The sequence below is a fragment of the Centrocercus urophasianus genome, unplaced genomic scaffold, assembly GCF_019232065.1.
Source record: "Centrocercus urophasianus isolate 14NV4802_14NV808 unplaced genomic scaffold, USGS_Curo_1.0 seq_38, whole genome shotgun sequence".
NCBI lineage: Eukaryota > Metazoa > Chordata > Aves > Galliformes > Phasianidae > Centrocercus > Centrocercus urophasianus.
This window is the reverse complement of record NW_024884955.1, coordinates 81988-109577: the sequence shown is the minus strand read 5'-3', so window position 1 is coordinate 109577 and position 27590 is coordinate 81988. Positions and strand designations below refer to the sequence as shown.

At 52.4% G+C, this 27590-nt stretch overlaps 2 protein-coding genes across 2 annotated transcripts in view; both read right to left on the bottom strand.

The window, feature by feature from the left end:
• The window catches only part of CTNNBL1 (catenin beta like 1), a 38994-nt gene extending 24650 nt beyond the window's left edge, over positions 1 to 14344 (bottom strand). The window contains exons 1-6 of the mRNA XM_042832289.1: positions 14268 to 14344; positions 8025 to 8213; positions 5905 to 6011; positions 5232 to 5371; positions 2116 to 2213; positions 215 to 308 (exon numbers count right to left, since the gene is read on the bottom strand). Of these exons, the coding sequence (XP_042688223.1) occupies positions 215 to 308; positions 2116 to 2213; positions 5232 to 5371; positions 5905 to 6011; positions 8025 to 8213; positions 14268 to 14297 (658 nt within the window). The 5' untranslated portion in view covers positions 14298 to 14344. The remainder of the gene's footprint in view (positions 1 to 214; positions 309 to 2115; positions 2214 to 5231; positions 5372 to 5904; positions 6012 to 8024; positions 8214 to 14267) is intronic.
• Positions 14345 to 14388: 44 nt separating this feature from the next.
• On the bottom strand, positions 14389 to 23693 carry LOC122167577 (WAP four-disulfide core domain protein 8-like). Its single transcript, XM_042832258.1, has 5 exons — positions 23628 to 23693; positions 23122 to 23232; positions 22665 to 22805; positions 22233 to 22583; positions 14389 to 14483 (listed from the first exon to the last, which is right to left on the bottom strand). The coding sequence occupies exons 1-5, from the start codon at positions 23659 to 23661 to the stop codon at positions 14389 to 14391; spliced, it is 732 nt and encodes a 243-aa protein (XP_042688192.1). The 5' UTR covers positions 23662 to 23693.
• Positions 23694 to 27590: the final 3897 nt, after the last annotated feature.

Below are 27590 nucleotides of genomic sequence, written 5' to 3'. Positions count from 1 at the left end.
CATCCCACCAGCACACACGCAACAAATGTTAGCTGAAAAGATTACACTTTACTGCAATTTACAATTGTGCTTGGAAGAAATTCACCACAGGTTCTCCACCTCAGTGCTGGCAGCTCAAGGGCAAAGCATGTGAGAAGGAAAGAAAGGGGAGGGATAACCCACCCCCCTTTGTACAAAACACAAAGAAGAGAGAGGCTGTGCAACAGCCGCTTACCAAGAGTGTTGTGGACACCATCAGCTTCCTCCTTCACACTTTCATCCAGGCGCTCTAAATTCTGCACCAACAAGGCCACGACCTGACCCTCCACCTACATTGCCATGGTCCCAGGCAAGATAAAAAACAGGAGAGCAAAGTGAAAAAGGGAAGATGACAAAGGAAGGCCTATTAGACAAATAAATATCAATAAGCCCTGCTGAAACATCCTGCCAGACGTGATTCTGATCAGGTGACATTAACAATCCTGCTCTAAAATCTCAAAGGTAGCAAAAGGATTCGCCAAGTAAGTCTGACACCATGTTTGTCCTAATTAATTAAACAGGTTTTACGTTTCAGATTAAACAGAAAAACATCTGGAGGGAAAACATGAACCCTGTCAGCCTTATTTCCTGCATCAGCCCTAATTGATTCATAATCCCACAGAATTCTTCAGGCACCACAAACCACCACATTCTAGCTGTCAGCTCCATGAGCAACTCCACCTTCGGCAGCGTGCAGCTGGTCTGCCTGCACTTTGTTACATCTCCACCTTCCTGGGCATAAAAAGCTGAAGGAACAATGCTCACACATGGAGATTCAAATGTGAAAGATGAACGATCGCCAGCTGAAGCCTGACATTTAAATCCTGCTCAGATGAACGCACCAAGCTGACTTCAGAGAGTTAAGGAAACCCTGACAGCAGAACAGGAGCAGAAACCCACGCCTGCAGCTGGGGTTGCAGCCCCTCACCACAAGCAGTCTGCACTTACAGCTGCAATTGGACAGAGGCCAGATTGACTTTGGCTATCTTCCCATTGTGGATGCGAGCTGGGAAAAGTTAGACAAAGTAACATTTGCAATTCAAAGCACTGAACTGGTTTTGTGTTCAGTGAAACCATGGAAAAAAAATACAAAGTACCCTAAAACATTAGAACTAAAACTAAAAAACGTAATCTAAAAAGTAGATATCTAAACATTTCTCCCAAGAGATGCCTGACCTGCTTCTTTCAGGGAGAACAATAAAACAACTAAAACTTGGCCATTACCTGTGGGCTGGCAACAAGGCAAACAGAGAAAGAACTCTGCTTCATTTACTCTCTCCCCACACATTTTACAGAAAACACCTCCTATACCAGCTCCTCTCTGCCATTTCATTCACCCTGAAACCTTTCCACAAAGGCAGAATAATTAAGAACAGCCCAGAGCCAGCTGGAGGGACCCAGCTCCAGGCCAATGTCATTAACCTCTGGAAGTAGCAGTGACTGGACAAGAGGGGCTGCAGGAGAAAACACAGTCACCAAACAAAACAATCAGAAGAAAACAATGATTTCCTGTCTTTCAATTTCAACCTAACAGTTACAGAACAAGACAGAGTCACAAGGTTTAACAATTGCAGCAATTCACCAACAGCTGCCTGAGATCTCCATGTCTGTTCTGCCTTCAATCTTTGCTGGGCATTGCTTCTCTCAGCCTGGCATCCCCCTCCCCCTGCCGAGGGACAGGAGGCAACCAGCAGAACACCAAGCTGCAGGGAAGCCCATCAGCACAATACAAGGTGCTCGGATGCTCTCTGCCTGGTAAACTCTCTTAAGACCAAGCAATGCATCCTCCATTACACGTACATCATTTTCTGGGGTCACCTCATCCCTACAGCACAGGGACTGTAAAACCTCTGCCACCCTTAAAATGCATTAGTTCTGTTACATGGAAACTTCCAAGCCTTTTACTTCCTGTTAAGAAAAAAGCAGAACCTCAACATAGTGACATGTTCCAGCTCAACTACAACTAGGCCTGAACACACACCTGAGCCAGGTAACTTCAGCACGGTGCTGGCACTGTGTATGCACAGCCATGGCAAGCGTGGCAGCTCAAAGGATTCACTGCTCAGTCATTAAAATAACGTGGAGTTCACTACTTACCAGAGCATCTATGAGGACTTCAGCTCCTTCTTCACTCTCATGGAGAGTATCTATATCAGTCAGCTCTTGGAGCAAGTCTACCACAGCTATGGAAACATGTGCTAGATGTTAAGGACAATCAACACAGCAAACACATTCAATATTAAAAAAAAAAAAAACAAAAAAAACCACATTGCTTTTAGGCCAGTGAGCTCATGACATGACACAGTACAGTTAAATCATTATATAGGTGGGGCACAGGAACACCAGAACACCAGAATGGGGGAATCTAACAACTAGAAATGATGAAAATGAACGTAACTGTGTGCATCCTGTGCCAGGATATTTTGCTGTACTTGATAGCACTAAATTTTTTTTATATTTTTCAGTCAAAACTTCTATAGTTGGCTTAACTATGCACTCTGAGATTGAGCACAACCCAAAAGAAAGGCATTGCAATAACCTGATTAGGGTACAGTGCTTTCAGTGCTACCCAGCTAACCCGATCAGCAGACACCTAACAAGGCCATAGCACGAACAGAAGCACCAACCCCCTTCTGGCTGGCCCAATTAGGACAGCACGCTCCTCCAACCATGTACCTCTCAGGAGCAGCAGAGCTTCTGCCAGCCCAATTTTCACTCATTAACACTGGACTGCATAACACATGGCTCCCCTGACTGCTACACAGCTCTCTGGTACTAGGAGACGTATTCCACCTCATTAGATCCACTTTCCTATTCTCTCAGACACTCCGATCAATCTTGCCCGATTCCCACTAGGGCAGAACAGGGTATGCAGTTTTCCACATGTCCTATATAACAACTTTGTGATGAATCTCTTTAAAATTCATAGGCTAACAACCCAGCCTCCCAGTTCTCCCGTTTGTGCATTTGCTCAGGCACACACGCAGTGACAGGAAGAGTATTTTAAAACATCTTTTGCAGCAACGTTACAGTTGTGACTTACCAGGAAAGACTGTAGGAGAGCTGCCTGTCCCACTCCCAAGCTAGCCTGTGTTGGGCACTGCTGAAGATGCTTACCAGTACAATTACTGCTCTCATCATACTCTACAGCAATCCTCACACAAGCCAGAGCTATCTGGACATTTTCATGATAGGAAGATGCCGCTTTCAGTTGCAGCTGCCATCAGGAACCAAACAGAGGGTGGCTGTGACTTACTGGGCAGGCAGTCACCTGCACTTACACAAAAACACGCTCAGAAGTGGCTGAGAATAAGTTTTGAAAGCAAGCTAAAGCATGTCTCAATAAGCAGGTTGTGTGAAAATAAACTGCCTTGCATTTATGCTGCAAGGAATCAACTTCTAAGCAACAAAAGCTGGAGAAACGGGCCATTAGGGACCTCGTGAAGTTCATCAATCCCTTTTCCTCCTAAAATTGCTAACCACAGGGCAAATTCCTACCTCTCCATTAACTGACAGGCAACTTGCAAATCCATTTAAAAAATTCAATGGCAAAACTGACAAGTCCTCACCTGCAGCTGTGACTTTAGGACAGCTTTTCATGGCTGAGGGGACAAAAACTGTGCTTCTGTGCATCCCAGCTACAATCACTGCCATGTGAACAAGAAATTTAGGATAGCATGCTATACACAGTACTCCAAAAGACTCTGGTTCTGGCAAAAAAAACAAAAAGCAATTAAACTATGGTGACCATGGAACTGGTTGCGCATGGTAGGCGTCTCCTACTGTACACAGTAAATTGTTAACAACCATTTAATTGGAAGTAACTCTCATTACAGATGGCAGATAAGGAAAGCAGTGGTGGGTGCTGCTTGGCAGGCACCAGTACTCTACCAGGTCAAGGTTAAGCCAGACACAAGATAACACAGCCAAACACAGAAAAAGATTTAAAAACTCCGATGTGCTTTCTAATGGAAACGGTGTTCTCTAATGGATATGCAAAAAAACACTGATGTTCTGTTTTTACATTCTGATCATTGCACCCACTCAGAAGGAATGAATTATGACTTTTCACTATGTAGTACTACAAGGAAAAAAAAAAAAGAACCCACATCTCAGACCACAACATTTTCTTCTTAACGGTCCTTTTAAAATTGCGTATTTCAAAACGCCTCACAAAGACTGATGAGTACTGTCCACTTCCTTACAGATAAAGAAAAGCCAAGAATTAATGACTTTCCCAAGGCCATGAACAACAAAAAGAAAAAACACAAACCTCCTGTGGTCCCCAGTCAAAGTCCAGTGCCCTTCCCACTCAGCTTCAGCGCTCCTTCCATTCACCAACGTTTGTCAACACAAGACCTCCTAAATCATGTCACAACATTTCAGTTCAATCTACCGTAGAGCGTTTTACAAGCAATGCAGATTGAGCCCTATTTAAAAGGCTGCACAATGGTAGGCAAAGCACAGTTCTATTTATCAGCTGAAGGCTGAGCACGAAGGCACAAGGATATTCAGAAAACAACAGTTTTTAATACCAGACTACTAAGACTTCAACTGTATAGAGTGAAAATTCTCAGACATTCTCAGAGGACACACAGGGGTGAGGTTCAGTGACACAAGCAATAACTGCTCGTGGAACTGCCATTGATATTTACACCATCAGAGGACCACAAATTCCAGCTTTGAGAACATCACACCAAAGCTAGGGGCACATGAAAGACTTTTCACATGTATAAATCAGGGTGCAGCACTGTGGTGAGACAGTCCACGGCAAAGAGCTGAAAGCATGAGCTCAGCCCTCTATAAAAACGGGTAAATTAGTCTCATTTTTACTAGGGATTGTTCCAGACAAAGGCTGCACACAGTTCAAGGTTATATGCTGTTAAGCCCATGCTTCAGTTTTTGCTGTGTTGTTTTGCTGCGTTGCTTCAGCTACACCATTGGTCTGTTCATACCCTAGCACAGCCACTCAAACTTAGGCAAAAGGTTCATAAAACAAGAAAGGAGAACAAAAACACTGGGGAAAAAAAAAAATCAGAATCAATATTACTTGAACAAAGAAGGCCTCGTTTGGAAAATAAAAAAGAAGGCATAAATTCAGTGCAGCGGAAAAGAAAAAACACAGCAGCAGCCTGTGAAAGCAGGCTATAAGAGATTACAGAGAAGTGCAGAAAGCCTCTGGCAGGAGAGTGGCTTTAACCACTGGAGGATATCTGTGTTGTCGTGACCAAGCAGCCCGAGGAGAGACTGCACTGCATTCAGCTCCACCAGCAGGTGGTACAGGTCCGGCATCGTGGCAATCACGTGCATCTCCTGAATGATGTCATTTAAATCCAGTTCAGATTCCATGAACCTGAGGCAAGACAAGAAAAGCACATCGTTTGTGCTCCACAGACACAGCCCTCCTCCAAAAAGAGAGCAGCAGCCTCTCATAAGATCCCCCATAAGCCTCAGTCAGCCCAAAGCTACGCTTTCGAAAACAAAGCGACTTCTTTAGATATCTAAAAGGGAAATCATGAAACCTCGTTTCATTTCTGTGCTCCCAAAATGAAAGCAACATGAACTAGAGTTTTAATGTCACAGTCTTTTGTACAAACAGCAAGAATTTCATAAATCAGAACATTCCCCTTGGTTGCAAATTACTTTTTTCATGTCAGAGTTGAAAATTTTCCCCCACCGTCTACGGGTCTCCATCAGAAGTCTCAATAACGTCATTTTTAATTAACAAAATTAGTTTCAAATGCAGTTTCTGAGAACTAAATGGCAAGGACTGTTGTTACATAAGTCTCACGTAACTGAAGACAGTTAAGTGTCAAGAAGTCAGTTTAGGGCTGGAAGAAAAAGCAAGGCTCAGCTGTGGCACAGAGGGACCAAGCGCAATCTTACTTCTCCGGATTGTCAGGAAACTTGATCCGCAGCTCCTGGTTTTTGTAAGATCTCTTCTCAAAGGTGAGAATCATCTTTTTCACCGAGCTTTCATCCAGAGGTTCCTCCTAACCAAATTGGAAAGGGCAGAAGACAGAGCTTAGCAAGGTGACCTTCAAGAGGTGCCCACAGCAGTGAGACCGTGCCGCCTGAAATGAAGCATCAGGGAGAAAAACAGCCATCTGCAATGGCCCTATCTGGCACCATCAGCCCCAGTGAAGCTTTCTGCTTCTGATAGAACATAGTAAATTTACATTAGCATCTTAAGCCCATGGGCAATTTCTTTCCAGAAGTTCATTGCACCATGTCTTTCCACAGATCCACATTTAACTGCCCTGAGTTTATGTTCTTCTGTATTTTTCTCACTTGGATAAGCCTTCACTTCTATTTTAAAGTCTTTTTCAAAAGGGAAAAAAAAATAAAAAATTAAAAAAAAATTAAAAAAAAATCAATATTTTACTCTACTACTTCCCTTTCATTTCAGAAAGTCTTCTAAAGCATTTCTCAATTGGCAGTGTGACACCAGCGGTACATCTTTAGCTCCCTACCTGTTACCCATAAATACAATCCTGTTATTTTCCTCGTTTCCTGATTTTAAGGCACTTCTTTTATCACCATCACTACTACAGAAAAGTTCTCAAAACGAAACAAAGCAGGCCTCCACAGCCCTTCCACCACGCTTTATATCCTGCTCATGGTTCAATCAAGTCTCGCTCCTGGTTTTAAGGATTCCGCGTGGAATGACTTGAAGCAACAATCTTAAAGCAGATAAAGAATTTCAATTTCAAACTCCATTACAATAACAACAGCAGTCCATGGGAAGATAGTTAAAGTCTTCCACTATTACTGGATTTTCTACTGCCTCAAGTCCAACCTGCCACAGCCCTTCAGAGTTATGCCACCCCCCCATTCTGCTAACAATACTGCGACACCCAAACCATGTTCTTCCCCCAACGGTACAATTTCAATCCACAACAGCACTATCACAGGTGCTGACATTGCTTCCCTTTATTTCATTTGACTCTGCTTCCTCTTACACGTATTACTGTAATGTCTCCATTAGAATCAGCTTTTCATGCGTGCCATATTACGGTGCCCTACAGATTAGTTTGCCTCCATCACATTTACTGACACAAAGAGCCTTTTGATGGCGCTTGGATTAACTGTGTTCCAAGATAATAGGAAAGAGATGGGAGTTCTAAAGGAACACTGGACTCCCAGCCCTTCCAATGGCTGGGTGGGAGAGCTGCACCTGACAAAGACTCACACAGTGCAGGAATCCACACGACTCGAGCTGCTCAGCAGGGCTTCTGCCTGCAGCCATTCATCCTGGAGCTCAGATGCTACAGAAATCCAGCATTATCTTCCTCAGCTACCAACTACCAGCAGCTAACTGCTATGGCAATAGCTCAATACCAGAAACACAAGGGAGATTTTCAGACATGAATGCTAGCAACACCATTCGCAAAGGAGGGTGATGTTATACAGACCTACAAGATTCTGCAGCAGCGTATTTATTTCAAATTAAAAATATAAAATCAAACAGGACACAGACAGGGAACATCTTTTCGATTCTACCAATCCATGTGTCACGCTTATAGTGATCTCTTCCCTGGCCCTTGGCAGAAAGGCCAGTGCTGCATTGGATTTCTGTCTCCAAGGCTTGAAGTCATTTGCTCTTGACAGCTGCTACCCCCCTCCGCTGACCCAAGACCTTTCTTGTATAGAAGAATGTTTATTTGCAGCTGCTGCACAGTTAGAAACAGAAGGAGACGGGGAGCAGCTGCATGCTTGAGAGTACTGATGAGAATAAGAGTTAGAAAATATTTTCTGGATTCTGTATAGTTTTCTAAAAATACAATTTAAAAAGTAATTCACACTTCCTCACCTAAAACAGCCTGAAATCTTTGCTCTCTCCCCTCCCACTCCCCTCCCTTTAAGAAGATATCCTTACATTGAAGGAATAACCCCACCTCAGTGGGCACGTGCCCAGCCAGCCTCATCATCCACGCGGCACGAAATGACATCTCAGGGAAGCAGCTCAGTTTTTGCTCATTTCCCACACAACACCCACGATTTACCTCCTCGTCCTCCTCTTCTCCATCCCTTTCGATTATCTGAAGCAGTTTCTTCTTCTCGTCATCGGTCTCCTCCTGCACAGCAGACTCCTCTTCCCTGTGACGCCCATGCTCCCGTGCGCTCACTTGTTTCCGACGTGCTTTGATTTCTTCCTCCTCTTCGTCACGGGGCCGCTTCGTCCCTCGGTTGGGCTGCAGTCAGAGAAACAACGTGAGCACAGCCCTCCTGTGACCCTCACAAACCGCAGCACCAACACAACCAGGCGTGCTGAGGAAATTCGGACAAGTCGCTCAAAGCACTTCCTTACACAATGCCAAACTCTGAAAACCAGAAAGGAAACGAATTTAGTTAAGGGGAACATCATAAGACGAGATGGATGGCTCTGCCAAGAGCTGTGTCAACACCCTGCCTCGTTTGATCTATGAACGTGATTCGTGGGAAAACATCTCCATAGGGAACAGCCTGGTACTTACAGATGAGAAGTGCCAACACGCACCGCTCTGTGGCTGGGCAGCCTGAAGGCTCCAGAATCAGCTGGGACAGCAGAGAGCTTCTGAGGGACAGCACAGTGCCATGCTTAAGCACACAGGAGGGAAGTATAACCTTCTTACCCACCTACTCCATGAGCTCATGGAGAATGCTGGCGTGCAGCTTAACTGCCCTTGATTTTCCCCATCCCTTTGCCTGAAGTTTGCGAGTGCTGTGTGGAGATCAAAGCCCAGTTTATGGAAGGCAGGATGGCAGCACTGTTGCTTGCTGCAACTCTGCAGGGCTCTGGCACCAGAATAAGCAGTGGTTTATTTGGAACAACCTATCATTTTATTCTACAATTTCCATTTAATTGGCAAAATTAAACATAATTTGCCAAGGACAAGAAAACATCCATTAACCCTAATCCCATGTTTTAATTTAGACTAGAGGGGATGAAAGTATTTGCAACAGAAGGAAAAACTCTCCAAAAACGATAAGGATATTACATTTGGTCTTGCTCACTCTTTCTGAAGGACAACCAAGTACTTTATGCTCTGTAGCTACAGGAAAACAGAATTTAACTCATTACTATTTAACAGCAGCATGTGCATTAAGAGCATTGAAAGCAGAATGCAAACACGTTCACACTTTCTGTCAGCCACTCAAGTTGCCTGGAAGATGGTTTCTTATTTTCTCAGGCCTAACATTTGTCCAACCTATTGCCTAAGGCGCCATCTGCAGAAATACCAACCCTCTGCTGGGGGTCTCTGTCTGACCCACTGCAGTCACAGCAAACTCACACGAGTGCAAGGCCAGCTTTTAAATCAAACCAGAGCTGGGATCAAACCAGAGATGAATCCAAAGGCTCACAAAGTGCTGGCAGTCACAGGAGGAAGCCCTGCAACATTCGCCTTCCATGTTCCTCAGTTAAAGCTCCAGAAAATCATTCCTCGTTCTCATTTCTAAACATTAAAAAAGGAAAATCCAATGAGACCGGAGCAGTAATGAGGGACCAAGGGAGCTGTGCTTTGTCAGATGCAAAGTAATGTACCACAGGCAGGGACTACATCAACAGAACAAAACCTAAATTAAAACTCCATCACGAAACCAACCCCATTTCCTCTGAGTACACAATCCACAGCAGCAGCATTTACATCCTGTTTCAATCTCAATTATTTTTATCCTTTTTTGTATTTATGCATTGTTGGGGGGGGAATCTTCTATAACACATAACAGAAGTCATTATGATAAATTATGGAAGTGCCCAGCATGCAATTATTAATGCTGCCAACACACTGGCAATAGACAGTAATTGAATTCCCAGGCAAGCGTTATTAAGCAGGCATTAAGGTTTTTCCTTTTGTTATTGATGTTATGCTAAACCTTACTGAGAATACTGCAATTCCTCCACCCGGTGCTATTAACACTAAGAAATCAAGGCAGAAGTGAAGCACCTGCGTTCCTGCCCGATACACCAGAGATGCACAGCCACGAGCAGCTGATTTAAGGCAAGCATTAAACTTCTGCTCATTGATTTTCAGCTTTGTTTTGCACTGCTACTTCCTAAAGGACTGTTAGCAACCAAGAGGAATGAAGCACGCGCAGCTGCGCTCAGACCGCGGCGCTTTGCTAAGCAGCGCACGCTGAGCTTAAACACATTTCTTTAAATCACTGCCGAGCTGCACGCACCCAACTTCCAGCTTTCTGGCACGAAAAGGGAAAGTTAATTGTTTAATAAACAAAATAGCGGGTTTTTTATTTTATTTTATTATTATTTTTTTACTCGGTTGTGCCAAGGTGCGTTTGGCACAAAGCTGGAATGCATTGGAAAGCGCACAAGAAAACAATTCTTACATTGCTTTATTAGTTAAGCTTAATTTTGTTCCTACTGAATGCAGTGCGCTCACAGTAATTTATTCAGAAGACATTTCCATTTAAATGCAACACCGAGATCACCACACACACACACACGAATACAAAAGGTTTTTAATAAGAAAGCTGATGTTTATCAAAAGCAGTGAAACAACAGCTGCCCAGTGGTACAGAATTCTCCTCCTGTGTCTGTGCTGCACCACCCGCACTCGGGGCTCCCCAGCCCACGCAGCACAAACATGCACTCCTTCGTGTGCTGCACACGTGAAGATGCCCCAAACCTCAGAGTGAGGATCAGCTCGGGGCTGCCTTGCCCTCCTTGGGGTAGCGGCCGCACGGAGATAAAATATCTCCTTCCCTAGAGCTCACCTTCAGCACCAGGGAGCTTTGCAGAAACCTTGCCAAAGGAGTTTCATATTACCGAGGCATTTACTTCGTAAGTAACCTTGTTACCGTGAAGCTCTGAAAGTATTAGTTCATGAAATCTGAAATAAATCTTCATAAGTGACACAGCTGCTGTGTGGCCACGCCAGCCAACTGCAACACACACAGAGCAGCGCTGCACAACGCAGCTGTTGGGCTGGGGCTCCAAAAGCACACCTCACACCTCCACAGCCATCTTCTGGATCTTGCTTCCAACCAGGCTGCTGCCAATCTCACTTGGCACCGAAGCACAGCACCTCTTGGTGACCCATTACAGACTGAGGCAACTGGACCCAGGACAGCGTGGTAGCCTCAGGAATCCCAAGAACTCCAAGTGAAAGACAGGAAGAACAGAGCTGCACCTGCATGGGCAGTTGACTAATTTAAGAGAATGGATCCCTTCCCTCTCTACCCTTCCACACTGTAAGGCACACAAGTCCCCGAGGCAATGTGCTGCTATGAGAAGCACACGGATAAGGAAAAGACACAAAGACAAAACATGAAGTTTCACCTCCTCGTTCTAAATTACAGCTACCATATGAAAATATGAAACAAACAAAAACACGTACAGTGACCAAAAGCTGCATGTTTGTTCGGAGGGTACAAAGACCATCCCTGGTCCTGCAGGTGCTTATTTGTTCTTAACTAACGCAAAAAGGGATGAGGAGAGAGATGGCAGCCACTACAAGCTGCAGAGGGACTCTAATGGAAAGCACCAGAGCTGTGCCAAGAGCACGTACGTGGCCACTGCACAGCTCCCTCACTGCCTCCTCTCAGTCTCTATAGGAGCAAACGTGTTCATCAGCAACCCTCAAAACTGGGGTATACAAAGTATAAGCTGTATCCTACGATACAAAGTATAAGCTGTATCCAGAAGAAGCAGCTGCTAAAACTACCAGCCCTGCAGCTGCCCACCAGGACACCTTCGAAAGCTCAACACAAGAGTGCTGTGTCCCAGCTCAGCTCTCAGCTGCAGCCACCTCTGTGAGGCCAGAGCCCGATGTGCCACACAGTCACAGCCCCAGCAGCAGGGCAGGGAGGCACCCAGGTTTCTTTGGCTGATTTTTCCACACTTCCCAGTTTGGTGGCCAAAGACACAGGTGGAAAAGAGAGCAAAAGGTCTGCACACAGCTGCAGGAACCACACCAAAGAAACACCAGCACGGGGTCACAGGCAGGAGGCCATCATGCTCTGGCTGGGAGGCGCAGTGAGAGCAGCCAGCAGCTCGGCTGCCTCTGCCATCAGACACATCCATTATGTCACAAATCCACAGCAAACTGCCTGGGCCAGCAGCTGAAATCACCGTATCCCTCCAACACGCTGAGATCCATCCCACCACAAGCAGTGTTCCACCAGTTCCACCGGCAGGACAAACCTGCTGCACAAATCGCACCCCGCTACTGCTTCCCCTTTTGTTCTTCCATTTCACAAATATTTCATTAAAAAATTAGCAGTGCGTAATCATCACTCAGTGCTGAAATCTGCATTTAACGAGAACTGAAATAATCTCCCTTATTCCCTCCCACGCCAATTGAAAGAGATGCCTGAAAATAACCAGAGCTGGCTTTGTCCCTGTAATTACCCGCTGTAATCAGAAACCAGACACGGAGGATCTGGGCACAGTCTTTCCGGGCAGAACAGCAGCAATATTTAATCATCAGTTTAGACCATCTGCAACTGTTTTGCAGCAACACATAAAGTTTATGGATTTCTGAGCTTTGTGTAAGCTGCCAGGTGCCGGGTCTGTTTATTTGTCCTTTTTTTTTTTTGCTGCAGGAGGTTCCTTTCCTCATTCTGACAGACACCGAGTGCCCAGCTGGCAGCACAGAGCCTGAAATCTTCCATGCCAAATCTGGCACTGAGGGAGAACATCCCGATTAAGCAAGGGCACGGATGAAGTGTTTAGAGGAGAAAATTTTGAAACAATATAAAAATCGGGCTTTTTTGCTGAGGGAAGCTGAGAAGACCAACTCATTTGCAGCAGAAGATTAAAATCAGACAGCAGCCATCATCACCCAGCCCTCCCTTGACAGCCACTGCTGCCCTGCAGCGAGGATGGATGAAGCTATCCCAAAGCAGCACACTGCTCCATGCGAGGAGAGCATCAGACCTCGCACTGGTTAACCTCCATGCAGGCAGAACCAGAGCAGGGTGGCAGCTGCCTCACGAGCCATCCTTCAGCCTTGCCTTGGTAGCAGCAGCTCTGTCACTGACACAACTCCGTTCCACCACACAGCAGCATGGACACAGGCACAACACAGCTCTGGTAGCTCTGAATTTTATGAGGACGTACGCAGGGCGGCCCTGTTGTGCTGCCTGTGGGACAGCAGCTGCAGGCAAAACCCATCACTCCCCGCTTCCATTCCAACATTTCAGCCACAGATACCCCACAGAAGGGGACTGTGTCTCCCCAGAAACAGAGCTGTTGCACTGCTTCCTGCTTCCCACCCCTCTCACCTCTGTTCACCTTTCCACCTAATTCCAGATGTCTGAATCTGGGGACACGTGAAGTTCAGCTCTTACTCTAATGCCCCACCTCACCTCCTGACACAAAATCATTTATGTCCTGGGAAGAGATCTGGAGAGCACAAAGCCAGGACAACGCCTCCAAGAGCCATGTCAGTTGAAATTTAAGGAATAACCTCAGCTGCTGCTGCTGCAATGCCTGGCATCCACAAAGCAGATTTCCACCTCCAGCTTCCACAGCACCCGCACCATGCTGCCATGAGCAGCAACCTAAGGGCAGGAAAAGAGCCCAACACAGAGCTGTAGGGAAACCAAAGAGATCAAAACACAAGCATGCACTTTGCTTCACAGGAGATTGGAAATCGGAGAACTTCAATATTTTCAGAGCAAGAGAAAACCAAGAAAAATCCAAACTAGAACTTGATTAAAAATTTATAATGAACAGAAGTTCAATGCAGGTTTACCTTTACGGGAACACAAGAAATGACCATTCTAACTTAGTACTTAAAAAGCACGGGAAAAAAAAAAGCAGAAACCAAATGTGAACAGAGCTCAGAAGAGCAGGGCAGCACGGCCAGCACTGCATGCACACAGCAGGAGGGACAGAGTGCAGACAGAGGGCAGACACGGCAAACCCCAAACTTTAAGGGAGGAAGAAAACATCGTCCTGGAGCTGACACAAGTGGAAATCTGGTGGAGTTCTCAGATAAAGTCATTACGATATCACGGAGAAAGAAAAGAGAGGGGAAAGTTTCTCAGACCTAAACGCAGTTTCACCTTTTTCCTCCCAAAATACCACGCTCTAAAGCTACAGCAGCAGCCGAGCAAAGCAGGCGCAGCGCCGCGCACACTGCGAGGCCTTCAAAGAGAGCGCAGCCAGCCGGGGAGCAGCCGCACCGCCACGCAGCTCCACCCCGCCCGGTCCCGGCCCCGAGGCAGCCGGAGCGGCAGCCGCAGCTCAGTGTCAGCGGGGTCGGGGCCTCCCCGGTGCCATCCCGCCCCGCCCGCCGCACCTGGTAGCTCAGCAGCTCCCCGACGTCCATAGCGCCGACCGGGCCCCGCCGCCGCCAAACTGTCGCCAACCACCGACAGAGCGCGACACTGTGCCGTAAAGCGAGTGGCGCAGGCGCACCGCTAGGGCGCCACTCTGCCGGAAAGCGAGGCGTAGCGAGCGCTGCCGGAAAGCGAGTCGCAAACCGCCGCCTCGTCGCAAAGCGCTGCCCCAACACCTGCGGGATCCGGGGCGGGCTGGTGGTGCGACTGATACAGGGGCGGGGGGCGGCTCAGCTCGGCACAAAGCTCACGGAATGTTTTTCAGCTGCGCCTGAGCGCCTTTGAACAAAAATCGTTATTCGTGGCCCAACGGCGGCTGCGGTGGCGGCGTTAGCTCGGCGGGAGGGCGCGGGGAGGAATTAAAGACATCCATCACGTGTGAGAAGGGCCCAGCGCCCCGCCGACAGCGAGAAGTACTGGAGCTGCCGGCCTGCGAAATTACAGCCACAAATCTGTGCTTTGGGGTTGAGATAAATAGCAGATAATTGTTGGCTCATTGGTTTCCCTACACCGAGCGCTGGGAAAATGGCTGAGGGCTCTGGGGGGCTCTGAGGAGCAGCAGCAGAGGTCACAGGGGCTGGCAGTGAGCACAGCGCAGGGCCGTGCGATGCAGCTGCCACTGGAACAGCCTTCGGCTGCTGCCGGCTCCTCGTGGATGTGCTCCCGTCTCAGCTCCAACTCAGCCTTAGTGCAGCCCAGGAAACCCAATTCTCACTGAGCTGCTGCAGGGCAGGATTCAATAACACAGTGTTTTCATCCAGCAGGGGCAGCGGGAGCACAGGGACAAAATATTGAATTAAAAAGCAAAACCAGAAGCGAGAAAATACAACAACAACAAAAAACACCCAACCAACTCCGATAAACGAAAGGACAGACAGGAACAGAAGCCCTTGGCACAGGGCATGGAGCTGGTCCAGCGCCCAGAGCTTCAGGAGGGCTGTGCTGCACCCCTCAGCCAGGGATCTCGGCCCCGTGGCCCCATGGCACTGCAGAGAGAATCCCTTTCTTCGTTTGATTCCTGGTTTGGCTTTCAATCCAGATGCCTCCAGATCTAATTCCGAATAAATAATTGTACTGAGTAACCCTGGTCCCCCGGTGATTAACTAAACACACGGAGGCTTGCTGAAATTGAATTAGTGGTGTGCGCTCAGCCGTTATTGCCCTCCCCACATCATGCATATTAATGAGGGGTTATTAAGAAATGTAAATGATGCCTCAGGGGGTTGGGAGTGCAGGGGGGTTCGGGGCGGCGTGGGTTGATATGACAAACCATTAGGAAAACAGCCTGATTGAAGCCACTTTTTAATTATGTCAGATCTTGCTCTTTCTTGGGTGCAGCGGCATTTCCGGATGTTTTCGTTTTTATTAAAATGAGACAAAAAAGAACAAGTCATAACTGGAATGTTAAATTAGCATTTGCAAAGCAGAAAATCCACTGGCGCTGAGCAGCTCTGGGGTGAGGTGGGGGCTCTGTGGGGTGGGGGGTGTAGGGCTGTGACCCTCTGGGCCGAGCCCAGCCTGCCCTGTGCTGGTTTGGTATCACTGGCCAGGGAAGAGTGAGTGTGCCAAAGCTCATGCATTTTAACAGGCTCTCTCAAGCACTCCCCACACCGTGGAATAAAAGCTGACAGGTGCAGCTGAGTTAATCAGAGTGGATAATGGAGGGAAAGAAAGAAATCTCACACCAAATTGCTGCAGGAATCGTGAGCCTGGGCTCAAAGGTATCCAATTAAATGAGGATGAAGCTTTAAGGCAAAGCCTGCCCTTCCCCTAGTCCGCCATGATGCACAGGAGGGACAGGGGCCTGGGGTTTTGCAGGGAGGGCACAGGGGGGTCTCAGCCTGTCAGTGCTGCGGGGTCAGCCCATCCCAACGCTTTTCCCTTCAGCCACAATCAGGTCAAGGTGTGTGGTGTCCAAATGCCACAGCCCCGCAGCCAGTCCTGTACCAATCCCACCCCTCCAGTGCTGGAGGAAGGCTGTGCCAGCGAGCAGCTCAAAAATGCACGCTTAACGCAGCCACGCTGTGGCTGATGCCATCCGCCAGCATCACTGCCACTTTATCACGGATAAATCAGGCGGCCCTGGATGGCAACTGCACGCAGGAGTTTGTTAGTATTCAGGTCTCTCCACGCTGATGGCTTCATAACTCCAGACTTGCCTCTTAATTGCACCCATAAGTGTTGAAATTACTGAAGGGTAAAATGCAGATGGGCTGTAACCTTTCTGCAGCTCAGCACTGCGCGGGACTCAGCACTGGCAGGGAGGTGTGAGTGGATTTTTCCTCTTTCCTAAAGGCTGGCGGAGCTGGGAACCATCCAACACCAAGGAGAGGAAGAGCCCTGCGTGGGGCACGGGCAGCTCTGCCACGGGGCTCCCTGGAGCTGGATAGCATATGATGGAACAGAGCAAAGCCATGGAATCACGCTGGGTGTGCAGGGCCGGGCAGCATGGGTGTGCAGGAGAGAGGTGCTGGGAGTGCCACGGCCAAGCAGCACTGTGCTCCCCCCACAGTCCCCACAGCACTGCTCACAGCCCCGCACAGCTGGAGCTGCTGCAGTGGCACCTTATTTATGGCTCTGCTTCCCTGAGTTAAACTCCACAAAGTGTGACAATCAAAATTAAGGATTTCTCCCGAATGTCAGCCTGGGGGAAGTAGCTGGCGAGGCCGGTGGAGATTTCCCAGCGGTGACTTTTAAATTAAAGGGGAAAAAAAATTCTTTAATTTGGCAGCGTGCTTGGGATGCAGCTCACTGGGCGCGTTATTATCCGGCTCAGCAAACACTCCCGGAATGCACTCATTCCAAACCACCCTCCATCCACATCCATGTCCCCACATCCCTCCCACCCCACTGCTGCAGTGGCTGACTTCTGCCCCACATCGGGCACCGCTGACCCCGTAGGGACCATCGTGCTGCTGCTGTGGCTCCTGCGTGGCACAAAGGGTCAGGAATGTGGTGCAGCCGGCCCCGGAACAACGCGTCTGCCTCCCCCGATCCTTCCAGATGAGGCAATGAAATTATTTTTCTACTTGAGTAGTTTTCAATTTAGATTAAGAAAAATCTGTGCTCCGTTAGCGGCGTCGCAGTAAATCACGAGTGAGAGGCACGGCACGGCTGACAGCCCGATCGCTTATCGGCTGCAAACCTTTCTCACATTGACAGGCCCAGGGGTGTGACATTGAGCCAGGCTGGGGGCAGCAGTGCCTGGGACATGGGGGTCTCATGATGCCCGCATGGTCTGGCAGGGCCACCCCTCCGTATCGCATTGCAGAGAACTGGAACAGCGCAAAGGATGAGAGGTGCAGCCCTGAGCCCTTAGCATAGCATTCTGAAGGTCTCATCTCCAGACCTCAGGGATGTCTCCACCTGCACCATCATCCCACATTGCCTTCCTGCACGGAGCTGAGCAGCTCAGCCACGACTGCGCTCACCCACATGCAGCAGCCAGTGCAGCAGAGGCTGCCCCCATTGGTGGCTGAGCTGGGGGCAATCCCCAGCACAGGTCCCATCCTCACGCACGTCTCCATGCTGCTGGCATTCTGCAGGGAGCACCTGGCCCAGCACCATCAGAAGGAGCATTTGACAGCAAACAAACCATTTTTTTCCCTCTGGCTCTTTCAGCTCGTTTATCGCCTGCACAGGGCAAGCAGAGCTGTCATTGCCTGAACCTCACTCATCCGTTTAACCTTGGGGGAAGAAACACATTTGTGGTGGATAGCATGCATCAGATGGTGGCACGGGAAGCGCCTGTAGCTGCTGCGCCTGATGGATGGGCTACACGGGCCTCAGCTGACCTGTGCTTGTATGTTATCTGCATTGCTGCAGGAGGCTTTTCATCACGCCGACAGCTCCGCCATCACCTGCCTGGCAGAGCTCCTCGCTGGGCAGCAGCCACGCAGCTGCGGTGCCACCACAGCACCAGGCAGGAGACGGTGAGCTGCAGTGTGGGAAGGCTGTTCCATATGCCCAGCATGGATGGCATCACCACCTGCAATTCCATCTCCTCTGTATGGGCTGTGGGGAGCAGCCAGCCGTGCCCATGTCATGGGGAGAAGCCAGCCCTGGGCCGCACAGCATCAGGAGATGCAGCGTCTGTGCAGGGCTGCCTCTGATTCCAGGCACAGCACCCATCCATTCCTGGGCACAGACACCCATCCTTCCCCGTGCTGCGAGGTCCCTGTGGCTGTGCCTCACCAACACATATGTTGGGCACAACCCATCACACAGCTCAGCACTGGGGCCGCAGCACCTCGGAGCAGCAGCAGGCACAGCTCCCATCCCCGGAGGCACTGGAGCAAAGGCTGGGAATAAACGACTCTGTTTATGAAGCCCATAATGGAGCCAGCAAAATCAGTCACTAGGCACAGCGGCGGCGCTGCGTTAATGGGATGTTATTTATGGCACTTCGCTGACGGCGCGGGAGCTCAGTGCATCCCACTGCCAGGCATCGCCCCCTGTGCCCTACACTGCATGGCACAGCAGGGGGCAGGAGTTGGGGCATCAGTGGAGCTGTGGTTCTGAAACCGGGGATGATACAGGGATGGCACACAGGGAGCAAGCTGCACCCACAATGCTGAAGCTCTAAGGACATGGCAGTGCAGAGCCGGGGGCCGTGGGGGCCGTCACCACCAGCAGTGCCAGCAGAGGGAGAAGCCAGGCTGTCACACGTGTCCTTTGGGTGACATTTTGCCAATGAGGGGTCCTGTGACAGTGATGGAGAGGGCATTGAGCCGGGCAGCGCCGTGCCCGGTGACGGATGAGCGCTGCCAAGTGTCGACACAGAAGCCATTTGGTGTGGGGAGATGATAGATGCTAACACTAATTTTAAACACAGGCAGCCGAATTCCTCCAGACAGGCACGGCACTCAGGATTTAGGGCACAGCTGCTGGGTTCAGATAAGGTGTGAAATCAGCCCGGCGTGTGGGGTGTTACCCAATAACGAGCACCTCGTGATGGATGGGGGCATCTTCCGACTGCAACCTCACACCATCATGTCTCCTGGCATCAATTCTTCCTGCTGGGGGATGTGATTCCTCCCCCCAGCCCCAGCTCCTGCATGCAGGTACCCACAGCCTGGGCACTGTGCAGGACTGATGGCTGTGTCCCATGGGGTGACACAGTGCCTGCTGCCACCACCTGCACTTCCGTGTCCTCTCCCTGTGATGCAGCCTGGGGACAGCCCCATGCCAGGGGGCTCTGAGCCACATGGCAGCCCAGTCCCAAATAGTTATGGAAAAGTGATGCTTGAAATGGCAATCGCTGTGCTTGTCTGTAGCATTTAATCTTTCTTCTGACCTTATAAAAAAATCTATTTGTGTTGCGATTTTAAACCCAGTTCTTAAATCACCCACTACAGGCTTCACACTGTATTAATTTCTCCTCAAGCAAATGAGTTTGGTATTTGCTCTTTTCCAGTAGCATCAGCACCAGAGAGCTCAGCAGATGCACGGCGCTTCTGTCCCTCTGCTCAAAGCTGAGTATGACACATGCACCTCCTTCTGAGAGCTGGATTGGGAAAAGCAGCACCAGGAGAGCCATCCCCTCCACCCCATCCCATTCCACCCCCCTTAATTCCATCCCATCCCACAACCTCTCCTCTGCCAGGAGGAGCAGGAGCTGCACTGGAGGCAGTGGGGCAGTGCAGGGATGCACAGCTGCAGTTGGAGATGACGAGCTGCCGGCACGCTGCCATTGATTCAGAGGTGATCGCTGTAGAGGTGATGCGTGGTCAGCTTGCCTCATTATTGTGCAAATTGCTGGAAATGCAAATCTCTGGGTGCACCTGGGGAAAAATGTATTAATAATATTACTCCTGATTAAGGTCACAGGGCACTGTCTGCTTATTCAGTGGTGTCTAGGCTCCCTTTCCTCTTCTGAATCTAATACTGGGTTTATTTCTATATCAATGACACTGGAGTCCTTAGGAGATATTTTATCATTGAAAACTCACTCACAACCACGTGCCAAAGCTCTGGCTGCAGCGTGGGGCTCCCCGCTCCAGCACCAGGATCACAGACTTTGCTGGTGGCAGCCTGGGGTCACCAAGTGACGCTGCACCGGGGATGGCAGGTGGCACCTCCACAACCATGGGGCCCCGCATAGCTCTGCAGACACTCAGCCAGCAGCCTTGGAACAGCCAGCAAGGAGTGTCACCAGCTGGGCTGTCAGCCTTCCACCTGGGCACGGCACGGCACAGCTTGGCATGGCTCAGCGTGGCACAGCACAGCGTAGCATGGCACCGCTTGGCACAGCGCAGCCCCAGGTGGCTGCGGGTCTGACCCCCATGCAGGCAGTCAGTGGGAGCCCTGAGCTTGTGATCAGCTGAATGGGCATGAGCAGAATGCCAAAGCACTGCTGATTTATTGCTGAGGAAACGCTTAATTTAGGCAATGTACTTAAAGGAACTAATTAGAATTGCATTAATATTTATGGGCCTTATGGAGAAGCTGATAGTCACTATTTGTGGGTATTAACTGTTATCTTACACCAGGCAGGACCGTGGTGTTTGGAGGCAACTCTAATTGTGGCGAGGGCAATCAAGATCTCACCAAAAAACAGCCAGCCTGGAGTTGCACATCCACACCACATTTGCAGTGCTAATGAACATCAGTCGCAATTAATAACCCTGCTCAGAGCCACTGAGTATCACCCCAGGAGGAGGATCACAGCCGCTGCTCGGGTCAGACGTGATGCTCCCATCCACCTGCGCAGGAGCTGGGCAGTTACTGGGACTGCAGAGGGGCTGGTGGCTGTGAGTACCTGAGGGGCTGGGGCTGCTCCTGGGGCAGGGGCACACCAGGCTGTGTGAGCGGGCTGGGGCAGAGCCCCTCTGCACAGTGCCCAACACAAGCACAGCCATCTCCTTGCCCGCATGGCCAACCTCTTGCTATAGCAAAGTTCACATCAATTCTCCTTCCCCTCATTTGTCTGTAAACCATGAAGAAAAATCACCTCCGTCTGCCCACATCGGGCTGCTGCCGTGATGTATGGCTGTAATAAAAACCCCATTTTGGGAGGCCGCCTTCCTATGCCGCCAGCCAGGCTGTGCCACGGTCCGGAGCTGCAGCCAGACCTGCCCCATCCCCCCGGCTCTGTGCCACCCGGCTGGGGCCATTACGGATGGCGCTATTAGAGCTGTATTGAGCCGCGCTGCGGAGGTGGCCACAGCGCTGCCGTCATTAACCCGGCATCCGAGAGCGATGCCCAGCTCTCCCACTGCCACCCTGTTGCCCCGGCCCCATCCCTGCCCCAGCGTCCACGCAGATGTGTTGGGAAGGCAAGACAGAGGCAGTGGTGCTGCTCCAAGCCAGGCGTCCTGGCGGCTTTATTGTGTGGGGCAGAACGGTCGGCTCTGCGGATCTGGGTGGGCTGTGATGTCCTGAGGTCAGCGCTTATCCAGCCCTGGGGAGAAAGGCAGAGCAGTGAGCAGGGCTGCAACCGGCTGGGCTCTGCCGGGTGCTGCTGCCCACCGCAGGGCTGCGGCGGCACTGCCAGTCCCCCCAGTCTGCTCTCCTAAATGTGCACATAGAAAAGGGAAGCCGCCTGCAAAGAGAGCCATTTCTTCCCGTGCAGGCTGAGAGCATAGGATTGGCAGGATTAATATTTTGATAATCAGGTGCAATTATTATTGCTAAGAGCATCGCCTGCTTCATGCCGAAGACAAACCCAGCTCCCAGGATGGAGCCGTGTGCTGATTGGAATCACCGAGCAGGAACGCTTCCAGTCCCCACGTGGCACCCACATGCACAGCGGCCGAGCAACCATGGCTGCTGCTGCCTGGCCGCCACAGCACCGCTCTGCATGGCAGGGCTCCGGGCAGACCCGCCAGCAGCAGCCGCAGCAGCACTGGGTGCTTTCCCTCGGCATGTGCTGCCCTGCGCAGCCTTCACCCCGCTCTGTGCTCCCACCCGTGCCCGGCTCTCACCGTACTCGCAGACCTGCCGGCACTCCTCCGCCGTACGGAAGTTGTTGGCATTCCCCCCGCAGCCGCTGTACACAAACACGCGGCACGACCTCAAGGCAGGGATGTAGGCGTAGCGATAGATGCGCCTCCTGCACGGGCCGCGCTCCGGGGCCAGGTGGCACAGCTCCCTGGGGTCAGAGCACCAGCGGCAGCCCAAGCCCAGCAGAGACAGAGAGACGCTGAGCCTGGAGCTCCTGCGCAGGGGTGGGCAGCACGGCGGGTGGTTGGGGCACTCGGTGTCACCGCTGCAGGTGCTGTTGCGGCAGCCGATGGTGTGCGGCGCCTTCTTCTTGGGGGAGGTGTCCGGTCCGGCTGCGGATGGGGAAGAAGGGCTCATGCCCATGGGGTGCATGCCAGCCGTGGTACCAAGCCCAGAGTCCTGACTGCCCTTACCTGGTACTGGCTGCGGGCAGCGGAACCGGCACCTGATGCGGCAGCACTTCCTGCTGCCCCTGCAGTTGCCGTCATCTCTGCATTTGTTCACACAGTTGGTCATTGGGTCGGGGTCAATCCGTGGTTGGAAATCTTCATTCACTGGGGGTGACAGGGGGTCAGGGCCCCATCAGCCCCTTCCCGTGCCCATCCCTGTCCTATCTGTCGGGTGGGGAGCAGGGGGCACAACAAGACCCTGCACCAGAGGGACTGAAAGGTAAGAGAGGTGGGGTGCAGGGGCCCTGCAACAGCCCTTGTGCGTGATGCACAGGCAGCGGACAGTGATCAGACCTACCCAGAACACAGCATCCCATCCTTGTGCCAGGATGGGACACAGGACCCCCAGCTCACCCCCCAGACAGCAGAGCGCAGGCTTCTGTGGGGCCTGTGGGGCTGCTGGGAGGACGGGATCCCTCACCTTGCTGGCACTCTTGTCTGCATCCTGTGCTCCCCACGCACTTGGAGGAGCAGACGGTGTTACGGGGGCTCGTGGTGGTCATGCTGGTCTCTTGGCACTTACCAGGCTCCCCTGGGAGGGAGAACAGTGGCAGAGTCACCAGCATGGCCCCTACAGCTCAGCATGGGCAGCAGATCCCAGAGCTGCTCAGCCTCCCTGCAGGTCCCACGCCACCCTCACACCCGCTGCCCCATCCCCAGTTCCCCTTCCTCCAGCACAGCCCAGCAGCAGTGTGGGCACATGGAGCATCACAGTGCCCACAGGAACACCAGTGCTGTTGGGATGCACTGAACCTGGGACAGAAGTAACGCTTTCCTGCCACCGCCCCCAGCTCTGTGTGCATCAGATCTGCATCATGGCCCTGGGGCTGTGCTGGCTTTTCTTCCTATTCCCCTCGCCGTGTGATGTCCGGCCTCAAATCCCATGGCTCTGTGACCATGCCCTAACCGGGACACACTGGCACTCACCCGGTCGCATGGAGGGACGGTCTGTCCGTGCCATCTCCCCCGATGCGTGCCTCGAAGTCGCCCAGCCCTGGCCCCAGGGGGCCGTTAGGAGCAACAGCAGCAGCAAACCCGGCTCCATGGCACTGCCCTCACAACGCCCACACCTGGCGACCTTATGTACGGTCCGGTGCCCTGCCCTGGGCCTTGCGCAACGTCGGGGCTCCTCCCGGCTTGGTTCAGCACGGTTCGACACAGCTTGGCTAACCACTATATAGCTCGACTCAGCACTGCTTGGCTTCACTTGGCACAGCTCTGCACGGAAGGGCTGGGCTCGGCTCGGCTCGGCTCGGCACGGCACGGCACGACGCGGTTTGGCAGGGCACAGCACAGCACGGCTCTGCACGGCACGGCTCTGGACGGCACGGCATGGCTCGGCTCGGCTGGGCACAGCACAGCACAGCACGGCTCGGCACGGCTCAGCTCCGCTCCTCGGCACGGCTCGGCTCGGCTCGGCTCCGTTCAGTGTCGGGCAGCGCCCAGCCGTGCTTCGGCGGAGCAACAGCCTCCCCTGCCGGCCAACGCGCACCGTTGGCGGCACGGCGCGGCACGGCACGACCGGAGCACGGAGAGGAGGGGGCTGCGCGCACCGAGCAGGAGGTCCCCAAGGCCGAGGGGACCCGGCGATAGCTGTGCGTGCCCCATCCCTGGAGGTGCCCAAGGCCATGGAAGCTGCCCGGAGCAGTCTGATGTGGGGTGGGAGGTGGGACAGAGAGCCCACGGCACGGGGTGGGGGGTCTGGGGGAGCTCTGGGATTCCTTGCAACCCAGCCATGCTGTGATGCTGTGACTCTATGAATCCCCACGGTGCCGTCGCGGCGCTGCTCGTCTTCACGTCGGGGCGTCTCTCTGAGGGGATGGGACTGTTCTGGGGCCTTTTGTTTCTCTTGCTGAAGGTTCCCTTTGTTTCAGGTGCAGTCTCTCTAGCAACAAGCGCGTTTGGCTATTGGGAGCATGGATGACGCAAACAGGAATTTCCGAGCAGGGAAATAGGATCGGCGAGGTGTACAATCCCCCCTCTGAGACAGCAGCGATCCCTTCGGCCCGGCACGTTGACGCCCAATTGCAGGTGGGCTGAAAGGAGCCCCGCCAGCAGCAGTCGCTGCCCGCCTGGTGCTCAGCCATGGCCTCTCCCCGTTCCCTGCTCTGCTCCTCCTCACCGGCCCCAGCACCATGCAGTTCCCACCCTGCAGCCCCCTACCCCACACCTAGCCTTGCACCACATCTGTCACCCACCACCCACAGCCACAGCCACTCCTTGGGGCATCTGACTTCCACCACATAGCTCTGCTGAGCCCAGTGAGCCCAGTGCCCACAAGGCAGGCCCTGAAGCAAGAGGCAGCTGGAGCACATGGGTCATGGCACCACATGTGCAGCCCCGTGGGGACACGAAGGTGCTGCTAAGTGTCTGGGTCACCTTGGCTGCGTCACCCACCTTGGGCCACGTGGCACAGAGCGGCACACCGTGGCACCGCTCACCCTTCACTCCCTATGAGCTCCCCACCCCGTCTGGGGGTTGCAGCACCTGCAGGGATCGGGTGCAGTGGGGCATGGGGCGGGCAGGAGGCAGCCCCACACTGACCCTGCCGACGTGACGCACCCAGCCTGCCTGGCCCTGCAGAGGAATGGGTGCAAGGTGGGTGGGGGCACGGCACAGCGCCTTCCCACACTCTGCACCCCCTGAGGCCATGCTCACCCTTGGGGACCAGGGCTGTGACATGGGGACGGGGCAGGCAGGAGCCAACACCGAGGTGTGGGCACAGCACAGTGGGCAGACGTCCTCCTGCCTCCCACCCTTGCTCCCTGACCCACAGCTTGTCCCATCTCTCTCCAGGCCCAGGCGGCATCTGACATGTGTGGTGATGAGTCCCCATAGCTATGGAGAGTGGCTGTGGAGAGAAGATTGCCACCCCTTTGTTGACCACCCTGCTGTCCTCAAACCAGGGAACTCCAGCCCTTTCCTTCGTGCTCCCTGGCCTGTCGCCCACGTTGCCACCACCCAGGCACAGTGCTCACCTCCCCACCCAGCCTGGCTGTTGGGAGTGGGAGAGGGCCATGGTAAATGATTTCTCAGTTAATGACATCACACAGGGCTGCTGCTGCTGCCTCGGGCACAGCCTTGAAATGCAGCAGGAGTTTCAGCACCCAAAGGTTATGTGTGTGGTGGCCCCTCCCCAGCCTCATATGGATATAAACCCCCGCTGACCCACGCCAGCTGTCGGAATCCTCGGGAGCACCATGAAGGCCGCCTGTGTTCTGCTTGTGGTTATCCTTGCACTGTGCACACAGCTGCAGCCAGCTGCCACGGCCGCTGTAACCATAGGTGAGTGCATGAGGTGGGCACAGGGTCACAGCAGCTCCCAGGGCACTGCAGGGCTGGCATGGGCTGCTGTCCCTCCGGTGGGACACATTGCAGCAGCACAGGGCCAGGCACTGCCTGACAGCTCCTCAGCCCTGAGCGGTGCCACTGAGATCCGTGCCATGCAGGTAGCATGGGGGCAAGAAGAGCTTGGGGACAGCAGCAGAGCACTTCCGCTTACATGGGGCATGCCTGGAGGGGTGGGACAGCCCCCAGAGCGGTCAGAATTCCCAGAACATCAGCCCATGAATGAGGCTGTCTGTCATGATTTGAGCTCAGAAAGTGCCTGAGCCTGAAGGAAGGGGTGTCCCCTTTTCACCCTGTCTCCCTGTGTCCCTGCCTGCCGGGGTGCACAGCCACACTGCCTGTTGGGCATTTGCTGTGCTCTTCATGGAGGGGCTGTGACCTCAGCTCCTTTCTTGCCACCTGTGGGTCAGCTGTGGTCACCGGGCGCAGTGCACTCACTGTTCCTCTGCTGGGGGAAGGGCGCCCATCAGTTTGGGCTCCTGGGCCAGGGTCCTGTCCATGGCATACCTTGGCACAGAGCTGGCTGCCGCGGCTCACAGAGCCATGGCTGTCCCTGTCTTCTGGTAGGGAAGCACCTGGCAGAGCCAGGGCAGGACAGTAGCATCCTGAATGCTGTGTGTGGGCGATAGGAGCCAAAGCATATTCTGGGAAGCGATGGTGAGTGCGTGGGCTGAGCCAGGCACAGCTGCAGGCCCTTCAGCCGGTAGGTTCTGTGCCTCCCCAGCTGCTCCTGCTGGCTGCAGGCAGATCCAGGCAGAACAGGAGCTGAGCAGTGTCCCACGGGGGTCACGGTGTCACCCCTGGGTAAAGCCCTTGCCCTGCTCTGCATTGCTCCTCCATGAGTGCTGTCCTTGGAGGGCTTTCTGGGCTCCCACCCTCTGCAGTTTCCCTGCTGCTGGCTGCTGTGGTGCAGCTTGGCTGCGGGAATCCGCACGTCCGCAGCCCCCCCGGCCCCATCCCACTCACACCAGTGCTCAGGAAATGCTGCACTCTACAGATTTTACAAGCCAAAGGGACTGATAAGGGCAATTAGAAGATCAGCCATCTGAGCAGAGTGATAAACCTCAAAGGCAAGTGCTGCTGGCAGCACCGGCGCAGGTGCAGCAGCACAGATCATGGCAGGTGCAGCAGCACAGATCATGGCAGGACATGGAGCTGATCCCGGAGCTGTGGGGTGGGCAGCACTGCCCCACTGCCAGGTGCCAGCCCTGCTGCAGCGTTAGGTTAGGTTGGATTTTGTCCCCGTGCAGCACACAGTGGGGACACATTGTCACTCAGCCCAGCACCGTGCACTCAGCCCAGCCTGATGTTCAGCCCAGCCCACTGCTGGAGCAGCATGTCCTGGTGCAACAAGGCTGCCTTTATGCAGGAGCTCCTTTATTTGCCCCGGGGCCAGGAGCCCCAGCTTGGAGCAGTTTCCCAGCACAGAGCACAGTTCCTGGCACACAGCAGGCACTGCAGGGTGTGGGGCGATCCCAATGCTATCCCAATGCTATCCCAATGCTATCCCAATGCTATCCCAATGCTATCCCAATGCTATCC

Coding starts and splice junctions, on each gene's coding strand:
- LOC122167577 (XM_042832258.1), bottom strand. CDS start 23,661: ATGGCACGGACAGACCGTCCCTCCATGCGACCGG. Junction 22,806..23,121: donor CAGACAAGAGTGCCAGCAAG/GTGAGGGATCCC, acceptor TGTCACCCCCAG/TGAATGAAGATTTCCAACCA. Junction 22,584..22,664: donor CTGCCCGCAGCCAGTACCAG/GTAAGGGCAGTC, acceptor CCCCATCCGCAG/CCGGACCGGACACCTCCCCC.